At 42.9% G+C, this 16,692-nt stretch overlaps 1 protein-coding gene across 2 annotated transcripts in view; it reads right to left on the bottom strand.

Annotated features, from left to right (window-relative positions):
• Window positions 1-252: 252 nt before the first annotated feature.
• Window positions 253-16,692, bottom strand: part of SHROOM2 (shroom family member 2) — a 110,463-nt gene continuing 94,023 nt past the window's right edge. Inside the window, exons 6-11 of one of the 2 annotated variants that reach the window (XM_035114461.2) lie at window positions 13,749-13,826; window positions 11,621-12,382; window positions 9,640-10,191; window positions 7,425-7,611; window positions 4,623-4,895; window positions 253-3,028 (exon numbers count right to left, since the gene is read on the bottom strand). In XM_035114461.2, coding sequence (XP_034970352.2) covers window positions 2,762-3,028; window positions 4,623-4,895; window positions 7,425-7,611; window positions 9,640-10,191; window positions 11,621-12,382; window positions 13,749-13,826 — 2,119 coding nt within the window. In that variant the 3' untranslated portion in view covers window positions 253-2,761. The remainder of the gene's footprint in view (window positions 3,029-4,622; window positions 4,896-7,424; window positions 7,612-9,639; window positions 10,192-11,620; window positions 12,383-13,748; window positions 13,827-16,692) is intronic. The other variant, XM_035114460.2, reaches the window with a different exon arrangement.

Below are 16,692 nucleotides of genomic sequence, written 5' to 3'. Positions count from 1 at the left end.
TCATTCCACATTTGGGGAGGGGTGTGTGGGAAGAACCTTAACACAACTTGGCTTTATATCCCATCCTTTCTTATTGGAGCTGAATTTGGTAAGGATTCTAAACTTAAATGGATCTGAACTGGGAAAAGGTCATGATAATCAACTCAGACAACATCACCAAAATGGTATGCACATTCCTCTATGAAAAGCAGGTTATGTATATTTGAACGTTATGTAGGTAACATATTAAAATTAATAAATTACTCGTTACACTGAAACACAATATTCAGTTTATTTCCCTCGGTCAAGCATGATGTTATACTCAAGCAATAAGAAAGAAATCTCTATATGCTTTTTTACTCAGGGCTGAAAACTCAAAGGGGGAAACAGGAGAAATCAGAAAGACTTTATTTCCTCCCACAATACAAAAAAGCTCTAAAAACTGCAGTGACCCATAAGATGGAAAAAGGAATCCTTCACTTATGGGTGCCGGAGGCAAGACATTAGCACCAGGTTTTCTTTCTCTCTCCTACAAAGCAACAAAAACACTATTTATAGAAATATATACAGCAGTAGGGAGAATCTCACTCCTGGTCCCTCCCAGAAAGCCTGCCAGCAACAATAAAGAATAAAGGAAGAAGCAAGGGGAGTGATTAAATATCACATTATGAAAAGGATAATATATAATGATACATCAATTTCCATATTGCTATCTTCATAAGAATTATGTGATTTAACTCAAAGTACTGTGCACAAACATAGTGAAGTTACATTTGGAGTTCACATACACAATCAGAATCATAGTCTCTTTTTTTAAAAAAAGAGTGACATGTAAAAGCTCACAGCTGACTGTACAAATAATCATTTATCTTAGCTTGGCTTTATTTAAGGATCAGGTAAAAGATTCCAAGACAAAATGGACCTGTTTCTCTAATGTTGGTCGGATGTAGCAGCATCTGATGGTGTTGGTAACCCGTCAGATGTCTTCTAAACGGTATAGACAAACCTGGGACCCATTGGTACAGCAGAGGGTTAAAGGAATCTGTACAGGCCAGTGGCCTGTGGTGTGTGAAATAGCACTGATAACTCAGGGGAAAGCCCTCTTCTAGGATTTGTCTGTGAAATACTTGATTACATAGAAGTGATTATGCCAAGACCCTGTATAGTCAACCATTGCTTATATTTATGATTGCATTTTACCTGAACGTTGAGAACCATAGAAGGGAAATATTTTGTCTACACTCAAATCAAGCGGCAAGTGTCAAGAGAATTCTTTTTTCGTAATGTTTAAATTAGTTCCACTTGTCAGGGAGGGCACTACAGCCAGGGGAGTTGAAGATTTAAGTGCTGAGTAAGTCATTTTCTCAGTATAAGTTAAAAACAGCCTATAGACAAGTATGATTTCCCTTTATCCGTCAGATATGTACATTAATGCAAGGAAACACTTACTGTGCAGATGAGTACATCAGCATTTGTTATCCCACTGTTCTTGTTATGTAAAGGACAATTTAGTGGGACTTTTTATAGATAATGCATCTTGTGATGCTGAGCTGGAAAATAAAGTCCCATAATGGCAGGGATATTTGTTAATATGAAAATGGGAACACACTCACATAATAACAGTGAACATTTCCAATGTACTTCAGTAAAATGGAAATCATGCTTCTTCCTGAGGCATGAAAAAGCTGGACAAACAGCAGTCCTAGGCACGAAGGACATGATAAAATTAAAAAAACACAGTTAGCTTTGTGCAAATGAAAGATATACAGAATGATCTTCTAATTTGTAGTTCGATTCACCGAATCCCTGGCAAATGGCACCAAGCATAATGTAGCAGTAGTTCTGCCTTTTATTTACAGACCTGTGCATATTAGACCCTTAGTTACACTTCATTCATATAAGACAGCTGAGCTGAATGAAATTATTGCCTTTGTGCTGTGGAGAAGATGATAATTAATGAATTGAACAAGACTGGCTAAATTTCTCCAACATTATCTTCAAATGGAAAATAATAATAATAATGGCAAGTTCCACCCCGCCGAGACATTAAAAACCATGTATAGTCACACAGTTTCCTGGTGTGTTTGAAAGTAGCTTATTATAAGTTCTTCCAAGGTCTACTTGTCCAAACAGTTTTGACATAATTTTTTTGGAAAGGCAGAGCTTATGCAACACTTCTTCAAAATAGCACCTGCCAGTGGAATCTTGCGAGTATTTACTCAGAAGTAAGTCCCACTTTGCTCAATGGGGCCTACTCCCAGGTAAGTGTGCATAGGATTGCAGATCAAATGTGCAAACTTCACTATATCTCACCAACCTGAATACACCACTAGACAGGTAACATGAGTAAATCTGTTCTGTCTGTTTGATATGACTGTATCCTGCTCCCTCCCAAGTCTACTAAAATCCTCATTGTCAAGTTTTTGAGGGATCCACAGCAACCTATATGAATCTGAAAAGAAACCACACTTTTTTTTCTTTTTTTTAAAAAAAACCTGCACTCATGCACAACTGCAGCAGATTCCTGAATATACCGAATCTGAAGCACAGAATCTAATGTCTGGAGAGGTCCCTAAGGCTGTGTGATAAAGGAAAGACAGAGAGGCTTTGAAATGTTTTAAGAAATGCAAATAACCCCACATAGAAACAACTCCCCTCCCCCTGAATATTATTGCTATTATGACATTCTTGTTGTTTCTTTGAGCAGCTCCTCCTAGTGAACAGAGGAGGTCTATACTTCTAATCCCACGTTGTTTCAATTTCCATGGTCCTTGGGTGAATGTCATTTGGGCCTGTCAGGTTGAAGGCTATCAGTCAGACACTTCAGCTGCTCCTCCCCAAGTTTGATTTTGTCCTCCAGTTCTCGCTGTTCGATTATGAGGGCTGACTTCATTTTGACAAAATGCTCATAATCGGCAAGGCTCTCGTCGCTCAGGTAGTTGGCCAAAATGTCAAATACAATGCGTTCCCTTCGGTCCAGATTCTCCTTTAGTTCCTTCGCATCTTCGTGCTGCTGTGTGAGCAGCTTCTTCTTCTCCACCAGGATCCGCTTGAGGGGGAGAGAGCAACACCATTCCAGGTCATTTCGGATGTAATTTGGCAGGTAAGTCAGCCTGATCTCACTGCTTCCTACATGGTTGTAATAAAATCTGCTAATAAACCTACTCACTGAGAGCATATACCGTGTTTCTCACATTTTAAGAAATGTCTTATATTTATTTTTTCTCCAAAAAAAACACACCACGGCTTATTTTCAGGGGATGTCTTATTTTTTTTTGTTAAGCTTTATTGTTTTTTACCGGTATTAAGCTTTCAGAGAGTTTTGCTGGGTTGGGCTCGGTGCGGCGCGTGCTGCTGCCCTTGCCGGCTCCCGCTGAGTCGGGGCTCGGCGCTGTGCGCGCTGCTGTCTTTGCCAGGTCCCGCTGGGTCGGGACCCGGCGCGCACGCGCTGCTGTCTTTGCCGGCTCCCGCTCAGTCGGGACTCGGCGCTGTGCCGAGCCCCGACTAAGCGGGACCCGGCAAAGACAGCAGCGCGCGCTGCGCCGAGCCCAGCCCTGACTGAGCGGGACCTGGCAAAGACAGCACCGCGCACCACGCGGAGTCCCGACTCAGCGGGACCCGGGAGAGAGAGCAGCGCTCGGTGAGGCGCGCGCTGCAGAAGCGCCATGCAGACCTGCTCCCACCACTAACAATACCCCAGCATGTCTTATTTTGGGGGGATGCCTTATCTTTTATTGCCTCCAGAAAATCGTGCCATGGCTTATTTTATAGGCACGTCTTAAAACGTGAGAAACACGGTAGATAGGACAGTTTTTCTTTTGAAAGTGCAGATATGAAATGTGCACGATTACGAAGGCGGCATCAATAGGACTTGAAAAACCCATTTAAAAACAAAACACCACCCCCCTCCTTACTCCTAAGCTTAGAGAAACACCCAGTTCTTAATTCTCTCTTGCGCACACATATTTACTTGTGCAAAATCATGATGCTTTCAGGCCTGAAAACAGATAAAGAGCTTATTAAGTACTGGTGGGTTTATAAACGTCAATTAAATAAACTGTAATCAACTTGAGCCCCTATATTGGGGGAAGAAAAACTGGGGAGGCCACCATAGTATAGTAATATAGGCTGCGGTTGTGGAATAGAGAAGGGCTGAAAGGTGATGCTCACAATATCACAAGAGAGATCAAAGAAAGGCAAGGCAGAATGGAGCAAGTTTTAGGAGCTATACAGAAACACAGGCTTTCAGTTTTCAGTTTTAGTTCCTTGAGTCACATGGCGAACATTTTAATTTCCTTGTTACAAAGGAAGAATGCTAGTAAAATCTAAGCGCGTCTCATAGGCAAATTGCAGAGCGCCTTCTAGAACATCATCATATTCACCAAGACATTTTGAAACTTGGAATGATTCTTCTATGTCTCAGCTTGTCTCAAAATCTTGGAATCGCTACCCCTCTGCCACATGTGTCTTTTTTGTGGTCTTTGGCTAGCTTTCCTGCTTTGGATATCCTTATCGGGGTGTGTTTTGGTGTTTTTTTTAAAAAACTTAAGGTCAACTATTATCACTGAAGAAATCTACTTGCCATCAAGAGAGCAACATTAGACAGGAGCTCTTTTTAAAAAACACAAGACACTGTGTCTTACCCGCTCTTCAGGAGAGGCATTTTCATCCAAGTTGTTTAGTGCATTTTCTACTCTGGCCAGACGGCCAGAGAGTGACAACAGGAGGTTGACCACTTTATCCAGGTCCCCAATAAACATCCGGAATTTGTCAAACTCATTGGATTTGCAGACCTCTTTGACAATGGCCTCCACTTCATCTCCAAGCATATTGTTGGCCTGAATGTCTTCCAGGAGTGTCTCTCGAGCCTCCCGCAACACTTGCAGCTTTCGACTTATGCTATCTATAAGTTCTTGCTAAGGGGGAGAAAAAGGGGGGGGGAGAGTAAGCTCAATTTATTTGGCATAAGGGATGCAATCACAATTGAACCTTCCCAGCCCCATTTCACTCCAAAATACTCTTAAGGCCGCATCCGTACCATATTTTTAGCGCAGTATCATAACAATTTGAACAGCCATGGCTTTCCCCAAAGAATCTTGGGAACTGTACTTCATTAAGGGAGCTAAGAGTTGTTAGGAGACCTGTTTCCCTCACAGCACTACAATTCCCAGAGTGGTTTAACAACCAATCCCTCTCCCAGGGAACTCTTGCAATATGCTCTTGTGATGTCTCCTACATGCTTCCTTTTGAGAATATTTGCAAAAGTGAAGTGTCAGGTGTAGCAATTCCAATGCCTCCGGCTCCTACTTGTAAGAAACTTGTTTAGAGTCTACATCCAAGGCGTCACATGCATATTTCAGCTATTCTTGCGTAAGCTGCATTGTTGGTTAGTAAAAAAAAATTATCTTCTTTGTCAAGAAAAAGACCACGCCAATCAGTTCCCTTGGTTTCACTGCCAACGTCACATTTTTGACATGACACCATTTTCAGACTTACTCAGGTGCCCTTCAGACATATCCGCAACCACCTGGAGCTGGGAGTTGTTTTCCCATGAGGCAATTCCATGCAGGTGGGAGCTGCATCTGACTGGCACATCAGATGGAGGGAGAGATGCAGATCCCACCCAGGAGGGCTTGCTTCATGGAAAATACACACCCCGCCCGGCTGCAGATACACCTGAAGGACTTCTGCGGTCACTTCACCTATGTTAAGAAAAAAATGCTGCATATGTAGGTGTGTCGAGGCACATTCCCATGTTCTTCATTATTGGAGGGGAGAGGGTGCATTAACTGGAGGAGAGCTGCGTTTCTGGTTGCCAAAGCTTGACTGAACAACCTTTGCACTTGGCCTGAAGGAACACCCATTTAAGCAGAGAATACATCTCTCATTGCCTAGGACAGTGTTTCTCAACCTTTTTTGGGCCACGGCACACTTTTCTATGAAAAAAAATCCTGCGGCACACCAACTCTGTGCCGCCCTATATTTAGTTTAGTTTGGAGGGGAGACGTACCGGTAAAGCATGCCGCTGAAGAACTGCTGTGCGGTAGCCAGGCGGACCCACCAGGCGCAGAGCCTGCGGAGCGGGGACAGACCCCAGGCGGGCAGACACGGGCGCGCAGCTGCCGCTGCCTCCCTCCCAGCCGCCCCAGGCAGCCGCCGCCGCTCTTGCCCGGCGAAGGGAAGCCCTGCGCAGCCTTCCCCGCCTGCCTCCTCCTCCCCAGGAGGGCGATTTGCATTGTCACGTGCCTGGTGGCCGCCAATACGCAACGCTGACCCGCCGGAAAGGAAGCCGGCCGGGTCACGACGCGGGCGCTCGCCTCGCGTCGTGACCCGGCCGGCTTCCTTTCCGGCGGGTCAGCGACGTGACAGTGCAAATTGCCCTTCTCGTCGCGGCACACCAGCCAGTGTTTCACGGCACAGTAGTGTGCCGCGGAACACCGGTTGAGAAACGCTGGCCTAGGATAAGCAATAATGTAAACAGCAGTTGAGCCAAACCCTCAGAAGGGCCTTAAAGTTTTGCCAGATGAAAGCCCCAGCCAATTATGAGGCAAGTTCCCCTTTTTATGGGCCCCAGAAATAAAGGAGCTGTGTTCTCTCAGACCTGGCTTGGTTCAGGGAAATTCATAAATCTACACTCAATCAAGATTTTGAAATCTAACCAGAACTGGTTTATTATGAAATGGCAGTGTTGTGTGTGTCTGTGTGTGTAGGTGTCGAGATTCCTACACCAGATAAATAGATTGTTATCTCCAGACACAAACTTGTACTGTATGCACCATGTTTCTGCTGCGCAGTGTTGCTGCATGTCTTGGCCACCATGTTCCATTGTGAAGTTGGCTTGTCCAATACAAAAGCCAGCTGCTGTTCAGTCAGTCAATTGCTTCTCCTGACATATGAGTGAAGTGAGGCAAGGACTCCTAACATTACAAGCCCCCTTCTGCATTTAGGAAGGGGAACACAGCTCAGCGCAGAGCTACATTCCTTACATCCAGGAGGTCCCAGACTCAGCTCCTGGTGTCTCCGGTTTAAAATGCTGCAAGGGGTGTGAGCAAAACAACCTCTGCACCCAGTTCCAAGAACCTGCCATTCTGAGTAGACAGGGATGCACTATAGAGAATAATAGACTGGTTGGACATAAATAAGGTAGCTTCCTGTGTTCCTGCATGACATATCTGTTTAACTGAAACCTTACTTCCCTGCCCACTCTCCAGCTGGTTGTCCTATAGCTTTCATTCCATCTGAGAGAAACTTTCACCATCCATCTTTTGTGTGCTGTGATGACAGCTTGCCAGCTCCTGTGCTGTCACACACCTTCTGGCCTGGCCACATTTGCTTTTGACTGGGCTGGCTGCAGTGGAGATCTACTAGACGGCTCTGGCAGCATGGATTTCAACAGGAGGCAATGTGTGGGTTTTTACAAAAGAAAAAAAGAAATGCAACCTTACCTTCTTCTCAGATAAATCATGGTCCAGCTCATCCTCAGAATCCTCCTCACTTTGCTGCTGCTGCTGCTGTTGCTGCTGCTGCATGTCCTTCATTTTGTTCAGCAGTTCTGCCTTGGGTGCAGATGTGCTGTAGTAAGTGGAATTGGTTGTCAAGGGGATAGCCGAAGGCAGAGGCTGCTCCTCTTTCCTAAGCCAAGGTGAAAAAAAGAGCAACACCCAATTTTAATTCACTTCCTGACATTCTGCACATTGAGAGGACGACAGTAATCATTTTGAAACGCTGTTTGCAGCAAGTAAATTGTAGGGCTTCGAGAAAGGCTCTTTAACCGTGGGGCTATTGCAGGGGCTAATGTCTCGCATGAAATAACCATATCATTCTGGCACTCTCAGACCCTAGCTAAAGAGATGGGCAATTAAAAGAAACTGCCAAAATCATTGCCTGAAAATGCTGATTTCCATTTTGCCCCTTAATTGATGCTCCCTTGTCAGTGTTTAGATTTCCACACCATATCCTTGATTATATGGCCAGTGGCAGGAAGGTAATGTTTAAACCTCTAATGGGGCTCTCATTAGCTCCAACTATATAATCCCATAAGCATAACTTTTGGTGAAAAACACAGCTGCTCTTGTTTCATTATCCACAGTTCTAATGCTTAAATTGCAAGCCTTAAAAGGGTCTTGCTACTGAACGCAACCTTTTGGAAAAGCTATTCCTTTGCCATAATGCTAAGCTAATGCAAACCTCAGCAAGGTGATGTGAATGTGCAGGCTCTGTGCTCCTCCCTAGTCCTTTTTTCAAGATTTGGCTTAGGGTGTTGTCTGAACAAGGACTCCAAGATAAGCACTCTCTTCACTCAACACTAGCTGTAGCCAAGAACAAACCTTGGAAAACAAAATGTGCTAGCTATTACCCGACAGTAAAGCTAAATTGCAATTGGCTAATTTGCAGCCGGATCCTATGCATGTTTAGTTCAAGGTAAGTCCCACTGAATCCACTTGGCTTTACTCCCAAATAAACATGCATACACAGGGTTTTGGCAAGTAAGATTTATAGAATTTGCAACTGGTTGCTGCCTATTTGATCAAGGTGGTTTACATCCCTTCCCCAAAAGGTAAACATTTAGAATCGGACTAGGCAGCCTACCAAGAGTCACACCAGTCTGAGGAAAGACTTGAGAAAACTCAACAGGACCTACAACTCTTTGAACTTTTGCCATAGATAAGACACACTGTTGTCTGGCTTCACCCCTTTGGATGAGCTGGACCCAAACAGGCAACACCATAAGAGGAACTACCAGACTTTATTAGCCCCAAAGTGGAAATTACAGGAGATACCGAAGATTGAGGAGTGGCAAACGAAAATGATGGACTATGCAGAATTGGCAAAGTTGACATGTGGGATCCGAAACCAGGGAGAGGCAAAGTTCCAGAAAGAGTGGAGTAAATTCATTGACTATATAGAGAAGAACTGTAGAAGTTTAAAGACACTTGCAGGACTGAAATAAATCCTACGAAGTGAACTTATTTGGATTTTTTAAGGCACTGTGAGAGAGGAGTGAGAAATAAAGCCGAATGGCGGGAGGGAGGGAAGTCACAGCTCGGCAGAGCGAATGAACCGAGATGGGGAATGTAAGATGAAATGTAATGAGTTTTTCTTTTTTGATTGTTTTTTGTTTATTTGGAAAATCTAATAAAAATTATCTTTCTTTTTTTTAAGAGGAACTATCAGGTGGGCAGGAAGGAGATAAAGACACCATCTCATTTGGCTAGAAGCAACAAGAATTTAACCAGTACTTGCTTCAATATCAAATTTGAGATTTACTTTCCCTAGTGAATGCAGACTGAAGACACCAGAAGCCCACTTCACAGTAACACAGAGCAGGGCTTTTAGTGTGACTGCCCCTGTTCTTTTGATGACCATTCCTGTCAAATTATGGCAGGCCACCACTATCTGCGTTTTCCAGAAACAACCAAAGAACTGCAAACAACCGATGAAGGTTGCAGAAATTCATGCCCTGTTTGTGAGCTTGCTGGAGACATTTTGCTGCTGCAAAAAGTGTGTTGGACTACACGAACCCACAAGAACCCATCTTGATTTGCATTTCTATTATAAATGTCCCTCTTTCTAAATAGAAAATAAGCCAATCAAATGCACACATTGGGCAAAGGAAAAGAGAAAGGAGAAAAAGCTTAAGGTTAATATATATCTACTCACTTGTCCTCTGCAGTTTTGGGTGAAGGGTTTTTTAGAAGCAGCTTTCTGCGTTGCTGGGCTTCTTCCAAGAGATGTTCATCTTTCGGAAATATTCCCACCATCAGGTCCATTGTAGTTTTTATTTTCGCATTTGGGTCCAGAATATCCGCTAGCGACTTATCTTTGCCCACAATCTCTCTGGCCAGCTCTTCTGACTTCCAGTCTTCCATGGTCTTTTCTTTGGTCCTCATATAGCTGACTGCATGGGGAGAAGTATCACTGTCCTTTGTGTTGTTCCCAGGTGCTTCGGCGGGTTGCAAACAAGGGAGAAGGCTTTTGTTCTCAAGCTCTGGCTCCACCCCCTGCCTCGTGTAAGCACAGAAACGGGAGTAGGACTGTTCAGAAGTGCTGAGCGTTTTAATCTGGTCCTTCTCCAAGCCGCTTGGCAAAGCAGGAAGTTCAATGGTGCTCACAAGGTTCTGCCTACTTTCCTTCTCTGCGTGGCTCTCAGAATGGACAATCTTTATGGGAACCATCTTCACAGTTGTGTTGTTATCCATCACTCTTTCAATTCTTGAGAAAAGAGAACAACGTTAATGGCTCAAAATGGCATATCACATTTAATTTGTGCAAGATATTTAGGGAAATATATAGGGACCAACAAATGTAAGGAGCAAACAACACATCAAAGTTTTACCTTTCATTTTCTTTCAATTGGTTAAGTAGCAGGAAGCAGAGAGTAGGTATAAATGGACAGTTCTCTAGATGGAGGGATGCAGAAAGTGGAATACCCCAAGGATCAGTAATGGGATCTGTGCTTTTCCAACAATCCCACATAACTTGGATGTTTGGCCCATTAACATTAAAGTAAATGAGCACAAGATTGCCAACTTTCCATTTGTTTGTAAGCATTCAATGCTTTGGGTATTTTAAGCCAGGTATGCCAGCACAGATGATGACACAGCTGATAGACCACAACGGTCATTCATAAATGGATTTGCGGTTTGCAAGCAGCATTACATATGATTTATTCTGATATATGCAGCATGTTGCTATAGCTACACTGATGCAGATCACTTATTGGGCCATATTATCTGTGCATATCTTGAAGATCAGAAATCTTGCGAAATCCTGCCCAACACTGGCACAGCACGGTCGTGTCCTTGAGACATATATGTGATCTATGAGGCACTTATCCATTAATATAAGGTCACTATCTCTGCATGCAAATACTGCAAATATACCAAGGAATTAAACACAGTATGATAAATTTGCTTCTCTACATTTATCAGTTTTGAATATTTAATCTAAATAAGAGTAAAGTTATGTGCTTGCCAACATATTTTGCATTGAATGTTTGATATTTAGTGACAGCCAATGAATGCCTGACCTTTGGTGACAGCCAACATTCACATGTGATCTTGACAATCCCAGACAAGTTTTGTGAATGTCTGAAAACTCAAGAGACACTGAGATTTACTCAGTATGCATAGCTAAGAATAAAAAAGTATTGGACTGACAGCTCCATTTGAAAGATAAAATAAATAAGTTGCAAGGTATTCGTTTGCAGATGATTTATGGGTGGCAGTACCCATGAATGAAGAGCCAGGTGAATGTTAAATATGTAGTTGTATCTTGGAAGTCAAACAGAATACGACTTCCACAATGTTCGGAAACCAAAGCGTGGCCCGCCGGACGTTCAGGTTCCAAAGAATGTTCGCAAACTGGAACAATCACTTTGGGGGGTTGCGGCGTTCAGGAGCCAAAACGTCCAAGTACCAAGGCGTTCGGGATCCAAGGTACGACCGTACAACAGTCATTCATACAAAATTGCATAGGAGGAAATCAGTAGAGAAAAAAGTGGTCACAACCCTGTTAGCATAACTAAATTCACTGCTACAACTGAGCAGGCTACAGGTAACAATAATTAATTAAGGGAGATAACAATTCCAATGTAAATCTTAAGACAAGATGGTTAACAATTCATGTAAAACTGCCTTACCTTGTGGGATTCTCATCCTGAACAGCCACAGGAGGCTTATCAGTCAACTTCTGCGGAGCAAATTGTGGAGAAGGGGACCTTGATGTCTCCATTCCAGGTTTCAAATGGTAGCGATAAGTTGAAGACGGACCAGGTTCAGGTTTGAGGCGTGCTTTTTCTTCTAAGTGCTGGCAAACATTCTCTACGGGCGCCGACTGGGGAGGCTCTGGCAGCTCAGTGCTTTTCAATTTTTCAAAAACCTTTACAGGAGTCTGAGAAGGACACCCGCTAACCTCAACCGCACTGGCAGCAATGCCAGAATGGGAATGAGCTGGCTTGCTGGGCCCTGTCAGTGAAGACTCCGAGGAAGCAGCAAGTGACGCTGAAGAATTGTCTTGTCGCCTGTATTTATTCTCTCGTTTTGAAGGGGAAGGCCTCTGGGGCACAGGCCCATGTTTCTTATTCAGCAGCACTGAATCTTCCTGCAGGCTTCCCTCTCCTTTGACTTGTGTAGGGCAGAAGCGGTCCCCGTTGGATATTTGCAGCTCAGAAATAGCAAGAGGCAGGGCACTGTAATCTTTGTTTTTCTCCCTCACATTTTCCTGTGAGTATCTGTAATCACTGGGCAGTGTCTCAGATCTACCTCGGCTCCCCTGAGACGCAAGTATAGCCTGCACTGCATGTGAGGGCCTAGCAGACACTTTCCATTTGTTTCCTAAACTGTAATCCTGCTGAGCGGCAGGTTCTTCGGGACGGAATTCTGAGTACCCTGTGTCAGCTGGTCTAGAAAAACAAAGGGGAGAATCACAGTTGTTTAGCCATCCTCTGAGCATCACTACGAGTGTACCACGTACCTTCAAAGGCCAAAGATGATGACATACAGTGGTACCTCGGTTTTCAAGTGTCTTGGAAGCAGAATGCTTCGGTTTTCGCACGCCGAAAAGCCAGAAGTAAATGCTTCCGTTTTCGAACATGCCTTGGAAGTCGAACTTCCGAGGTGGCTTCCTGTTTGAGTTTTCTGTACGTTTTGAGGCTTCCATATTGAGTTTTCAGTTTTTGAACATTACGGAAGTCGAACGGTCTTCCAGAACGGATTATGTTCGAAAACCGAGGTACCACTGTACTTTCTTCAATTACCAGTACTTACAAACAGCACCATGCTACTTATACAAAAGCTGCAAGAAAATATGTAGTATTTCTTACAAAATCAAAGTACAGTGTGAGGGCACATTAAGATTATGTTATGCCATGCAAAGTGACACTGAGTTAACCCGGGGAGGTATACAACTAAGATATACAGAATTTCCCCCTCTTTTGCTTGTGGGGGTAGTTGCGTGTATAGAATTATGCACAAACTGCCTGGCTCTCGTTGATTAATGGGCTCAGTATCCAATTATATAATGATATTTAAAACAAATATTGCCATCTTCCCCTTCCTTCTTTTTCTAGAAAAAAAATTCAGACAGCTAGGTTATACTACACTTAGATGGTGCCGAAAGGGTTGGATAAAGCAGAGAAAACGTAAGTATTTTGCAGAAAGAGGTAACAAGATATGGCAGCATTTGGGGCAGAAGACCAATTGGCCTCAACTGAATGTTACTGTGGTTAAAGAGAGCCATTTGGGATGAGGCAGTAACCCCTGAGGTAAACTCTGGTTCACTGAAATGGGCTCAGGGATGAACAACAGGAGAGGGAGCTTTGTCTGAAGGAACAGCCCAAATGCAGAGGACTATTGAGGGCAAGCAGGGGCAAGAAAGAGGCAGAAAAGGGGGAAGTTGACAAGGAGACAGTGCACAGTACAGGGGATGGAGAACTGGATGGAGGACTTGAGAAGAAAGGACTGGGCTCAGAGGGAGGAGGAGATGGCAGAGATGGAAGATTTGGAGGGGAAGGCTTAGGTGGGGGATCTTAAAGCAGGCATCCCCAAACTGCGGCCCTCCAGATGTTTTGGCCTACAACTCCCAGCATCCCTAGCTAACAGGACAAGGGTTGATGGGAATTGTAGTCCAAAACATCTGGAGGGCCGAAGTTTGGGGATGCCTGTCTTAAAAGGACTGAATTGGCCCTTTAAAGAATGCACAGTATATGTTCAAATAGTGGTGTTTCTTCTTCCTCCAAGAATTAAAGAAATAAAAGCAAGCAGAAGTACCCCTGAGAACCAGCAAGAAGGCAGGTTTGCTCTCTGATTAGAGAAGGCTGGAGAGATATTGTGAGAGTAGAAAAGAAGCTGAAACAGAAAAGCAGGAGTCTTTAGGAATTCTGCTTCTTATTTACAGAGCAAGTGCAATGGTCTACACATTCTCACTTAATGAACTAAACACGTATGTTGAACTTCTATGACTGTGGATGCTGAAGGAAATCTTATAGAAAGCCATGATTTTATTTAAATCCACCATCATTAATTAAAGGTAAATTATACAGGTCTATATTTATTGAATTAATGTCAGAACAACTCTTGCTGTTCTGGAAAGAATACTGGTTCATGGCACCCAGGAATAAGTGAAGTAACTATAAACCATTATTACATATTAGTTAAAATATATGTTCAAGGATGCTGGTCTCATTACAATTTCCAAACACCTTAGCATTCCTATAAGACCTTTCATCTGAAAAAATGCCTTCTCACAAAACTCCAGATGCTACTCTGGATGATAATTTAAAATTTAAAATGATTTTAACACAGATAAGGCACATTAAAACATTGAAGTTACTTTTGGGATTATTTATGTGGGTTGCCTATATATCCTGTAGCATGCTGTTAGCAATCACTCTGAAAATTAAAGAGAAATGCCAATTGCGGTGGCAACTAATATAAATGCATTAAAAAGATTTAGATTGATATGTGGATGATAGGAATATCAGGGGCTAAAGGATGCGATATATCCTTAGCATGTCTGCTATTATCATCAAATTGCTTAAGGCAGGCTTAGGTATTGTGTTTTGCACTGAATTTTTTGAATTACCTGTCTGGCTATTTTAGGTAAACAGTGTCTCAACCAAGCTAGAATACTGATCTAATTCATCACTTCTTACCTCCCTCAAAGAGTTTGCTATGCTTTTTTGGGGAATGAGGCCAACATTAGAATCTATGTGAAACTAATATATGAGATTGACAGATTTTAGACCTTTATATATTATTATATGTATTATAATACTCATTCATTATAATATTCATTAGCTGCAGGATAGGGATGGGGGACCTGTACCCCTCCTGACGTTATTGGACTATAACCCTAATCATCCCTGCCATGCTTGCTGGGTCCTACAATATCTGGAAGGCAACAGATTCCCCACCGCTGATTGCATGTCTAAATCATTTTTTAAAAGTTATTTATATAGTCAGGTAAAAGGGATCTTAATATGCTGCTTCAGCTTGCAAATGTTACATTATTTTACCCATCTTTCTGCTAAAGTGCACCTGCCATAAATACTATTGTCCGCTTCATCCCGAGTTTTGCCACATACCTCAAAAATATACATTCTAAGTAATTATTAGAATGAAAGTTTGGATACATTAGCATTTTGGGGGTTGTTGTTATGGTTAGCACTGTTAAGACACTGACCAGGTAAAGGAGTCATTCTTCAATCTGGTCAACAGTTGAGGACGCCGGCTTCCATTCTAAAGCACCCTTACGTAAATGGCTTTTTACAGAATCCAGCTTTCCAGGTGCATCTGAACACCAGCTGAGGTGCCAGAAGACACCCTGCTTTGGAAAGTGAATTAGAGGAGGGAGAGGCAGGTGGGTCTCCAGCAGGAAGGGAGTTCCATGAGTGGAACTTTCTATTCTAGTTCTGGAAGCAAACTTAACGTAAGTTGGAGAATTAAATATGGATGCGAAGGACCCTGGGCCGATGGAAGCCAATGGTCTGTCTGCCCATTAACTTCGAAAACAGAAGAATTTCACTCAATTGTAGGTTTATTTCATCTATAAGCCACCCCAAAATATACCGAAAAAGAATGGAATCGAGACATCAGACGGACATTAAGTAATTGGGGCAGAGTTATTATATGCTAGAAAATGGCCACAACGGTGACACAGTGGTGTGTGTGTGTTGCGAGGGCTTGTCTGCTGCAAATACCCCAGGGGGTAGGTTGCAGTGTGCCTGTGTTCTCGGCACAGAGATAAGCATTGGGATTCCCTGTAGGATTCCTTGTCAGTCTGGCACTGTTTTTGTCATGGTAACATTAATATATTAAACCAAGTGGTAGGAAATATACAAAGGGAGCTAGCAAATGGAAGTAACCTGTGCTGCACTCCTATTGAAATGGCTTATAGAATTTTTTTTTTAAAAAAAGGCATTAGTATATATTCATTTTGTTGTTAGATTGTTTGAGACACACCAAGGCAGACAAATTCTTATAGTTTTTTAATTGCACGTTTGAATGCGTGTTCATGCAAGGAAGATGAAAACAGGAAACTGGAGAGGTATTTCAACATTGAAAAGAAACTCTGCATCTCAGCATGCAAATTTGAGAAGGGCCTGTAAGGAAGCCAAAACCGACAATATGTACAACTAATATGGCATGCTTGAACAAGAGTTTCAGTCTCCAATACAACTTCTTTAAGGATCCTTTTGGCTTCTAGCACAGTTGTAGAAGTAGCAAAATGAATACAACAATGTTGTAATTCGGATGACTTTATGAGATTTTCTGCTTGGCACCAACAGAATACTGTTCAGAGCACCAAGTAACTTCTGCAGAAGTGGCTGACCATTATGGCTATAAGGAAAATCTAACCAAATTCAACACAAAGGGGTTTACACATCCAGGGTGGTGGTTTCTCATGCAACACATGCCAAGCATATTACCCCTGAAGAGACAGGATCTTACTGTTCAGAAAGGAGAAAAGAAAGAAAGCTTCAAGCAGCAGAAGAACCCAGAGGCAAAACCTGCAAAGTGTGACAGCAGAGTTAAGTATAAAGAAGTCCATACTAGGGTGGGGTGGGGGGGGGGACCTACTATTACAATGTTCATGACTTTGCAGAACAGACACACATGAGAAACGTAATTCAGAATGCTTCGTGTATCAAGGTCACATCTGAGCAAAGGGAACAATTCCCACTGAAGAATTCCCCTGCTATAATATATATAT

The sequence above is a fragment of the Zootoca vivipara genome, chromosome 4, assembly GCF_963506605.1.
Source record: "Zootoca vivipara chromosome 4, rZooViv1.1, whole genome shotgun sequence".
In the NCBI taxonomy this organism is placed as follows: Eukaryota; Metazoa; Chordata; class Lepidosauria; order Squamata; family Lacertidae; genus Zootoca; species Zootoca vivipara.
This window is presented reverse-complemented; position numbering and strand designations above follow the sequence as displayed.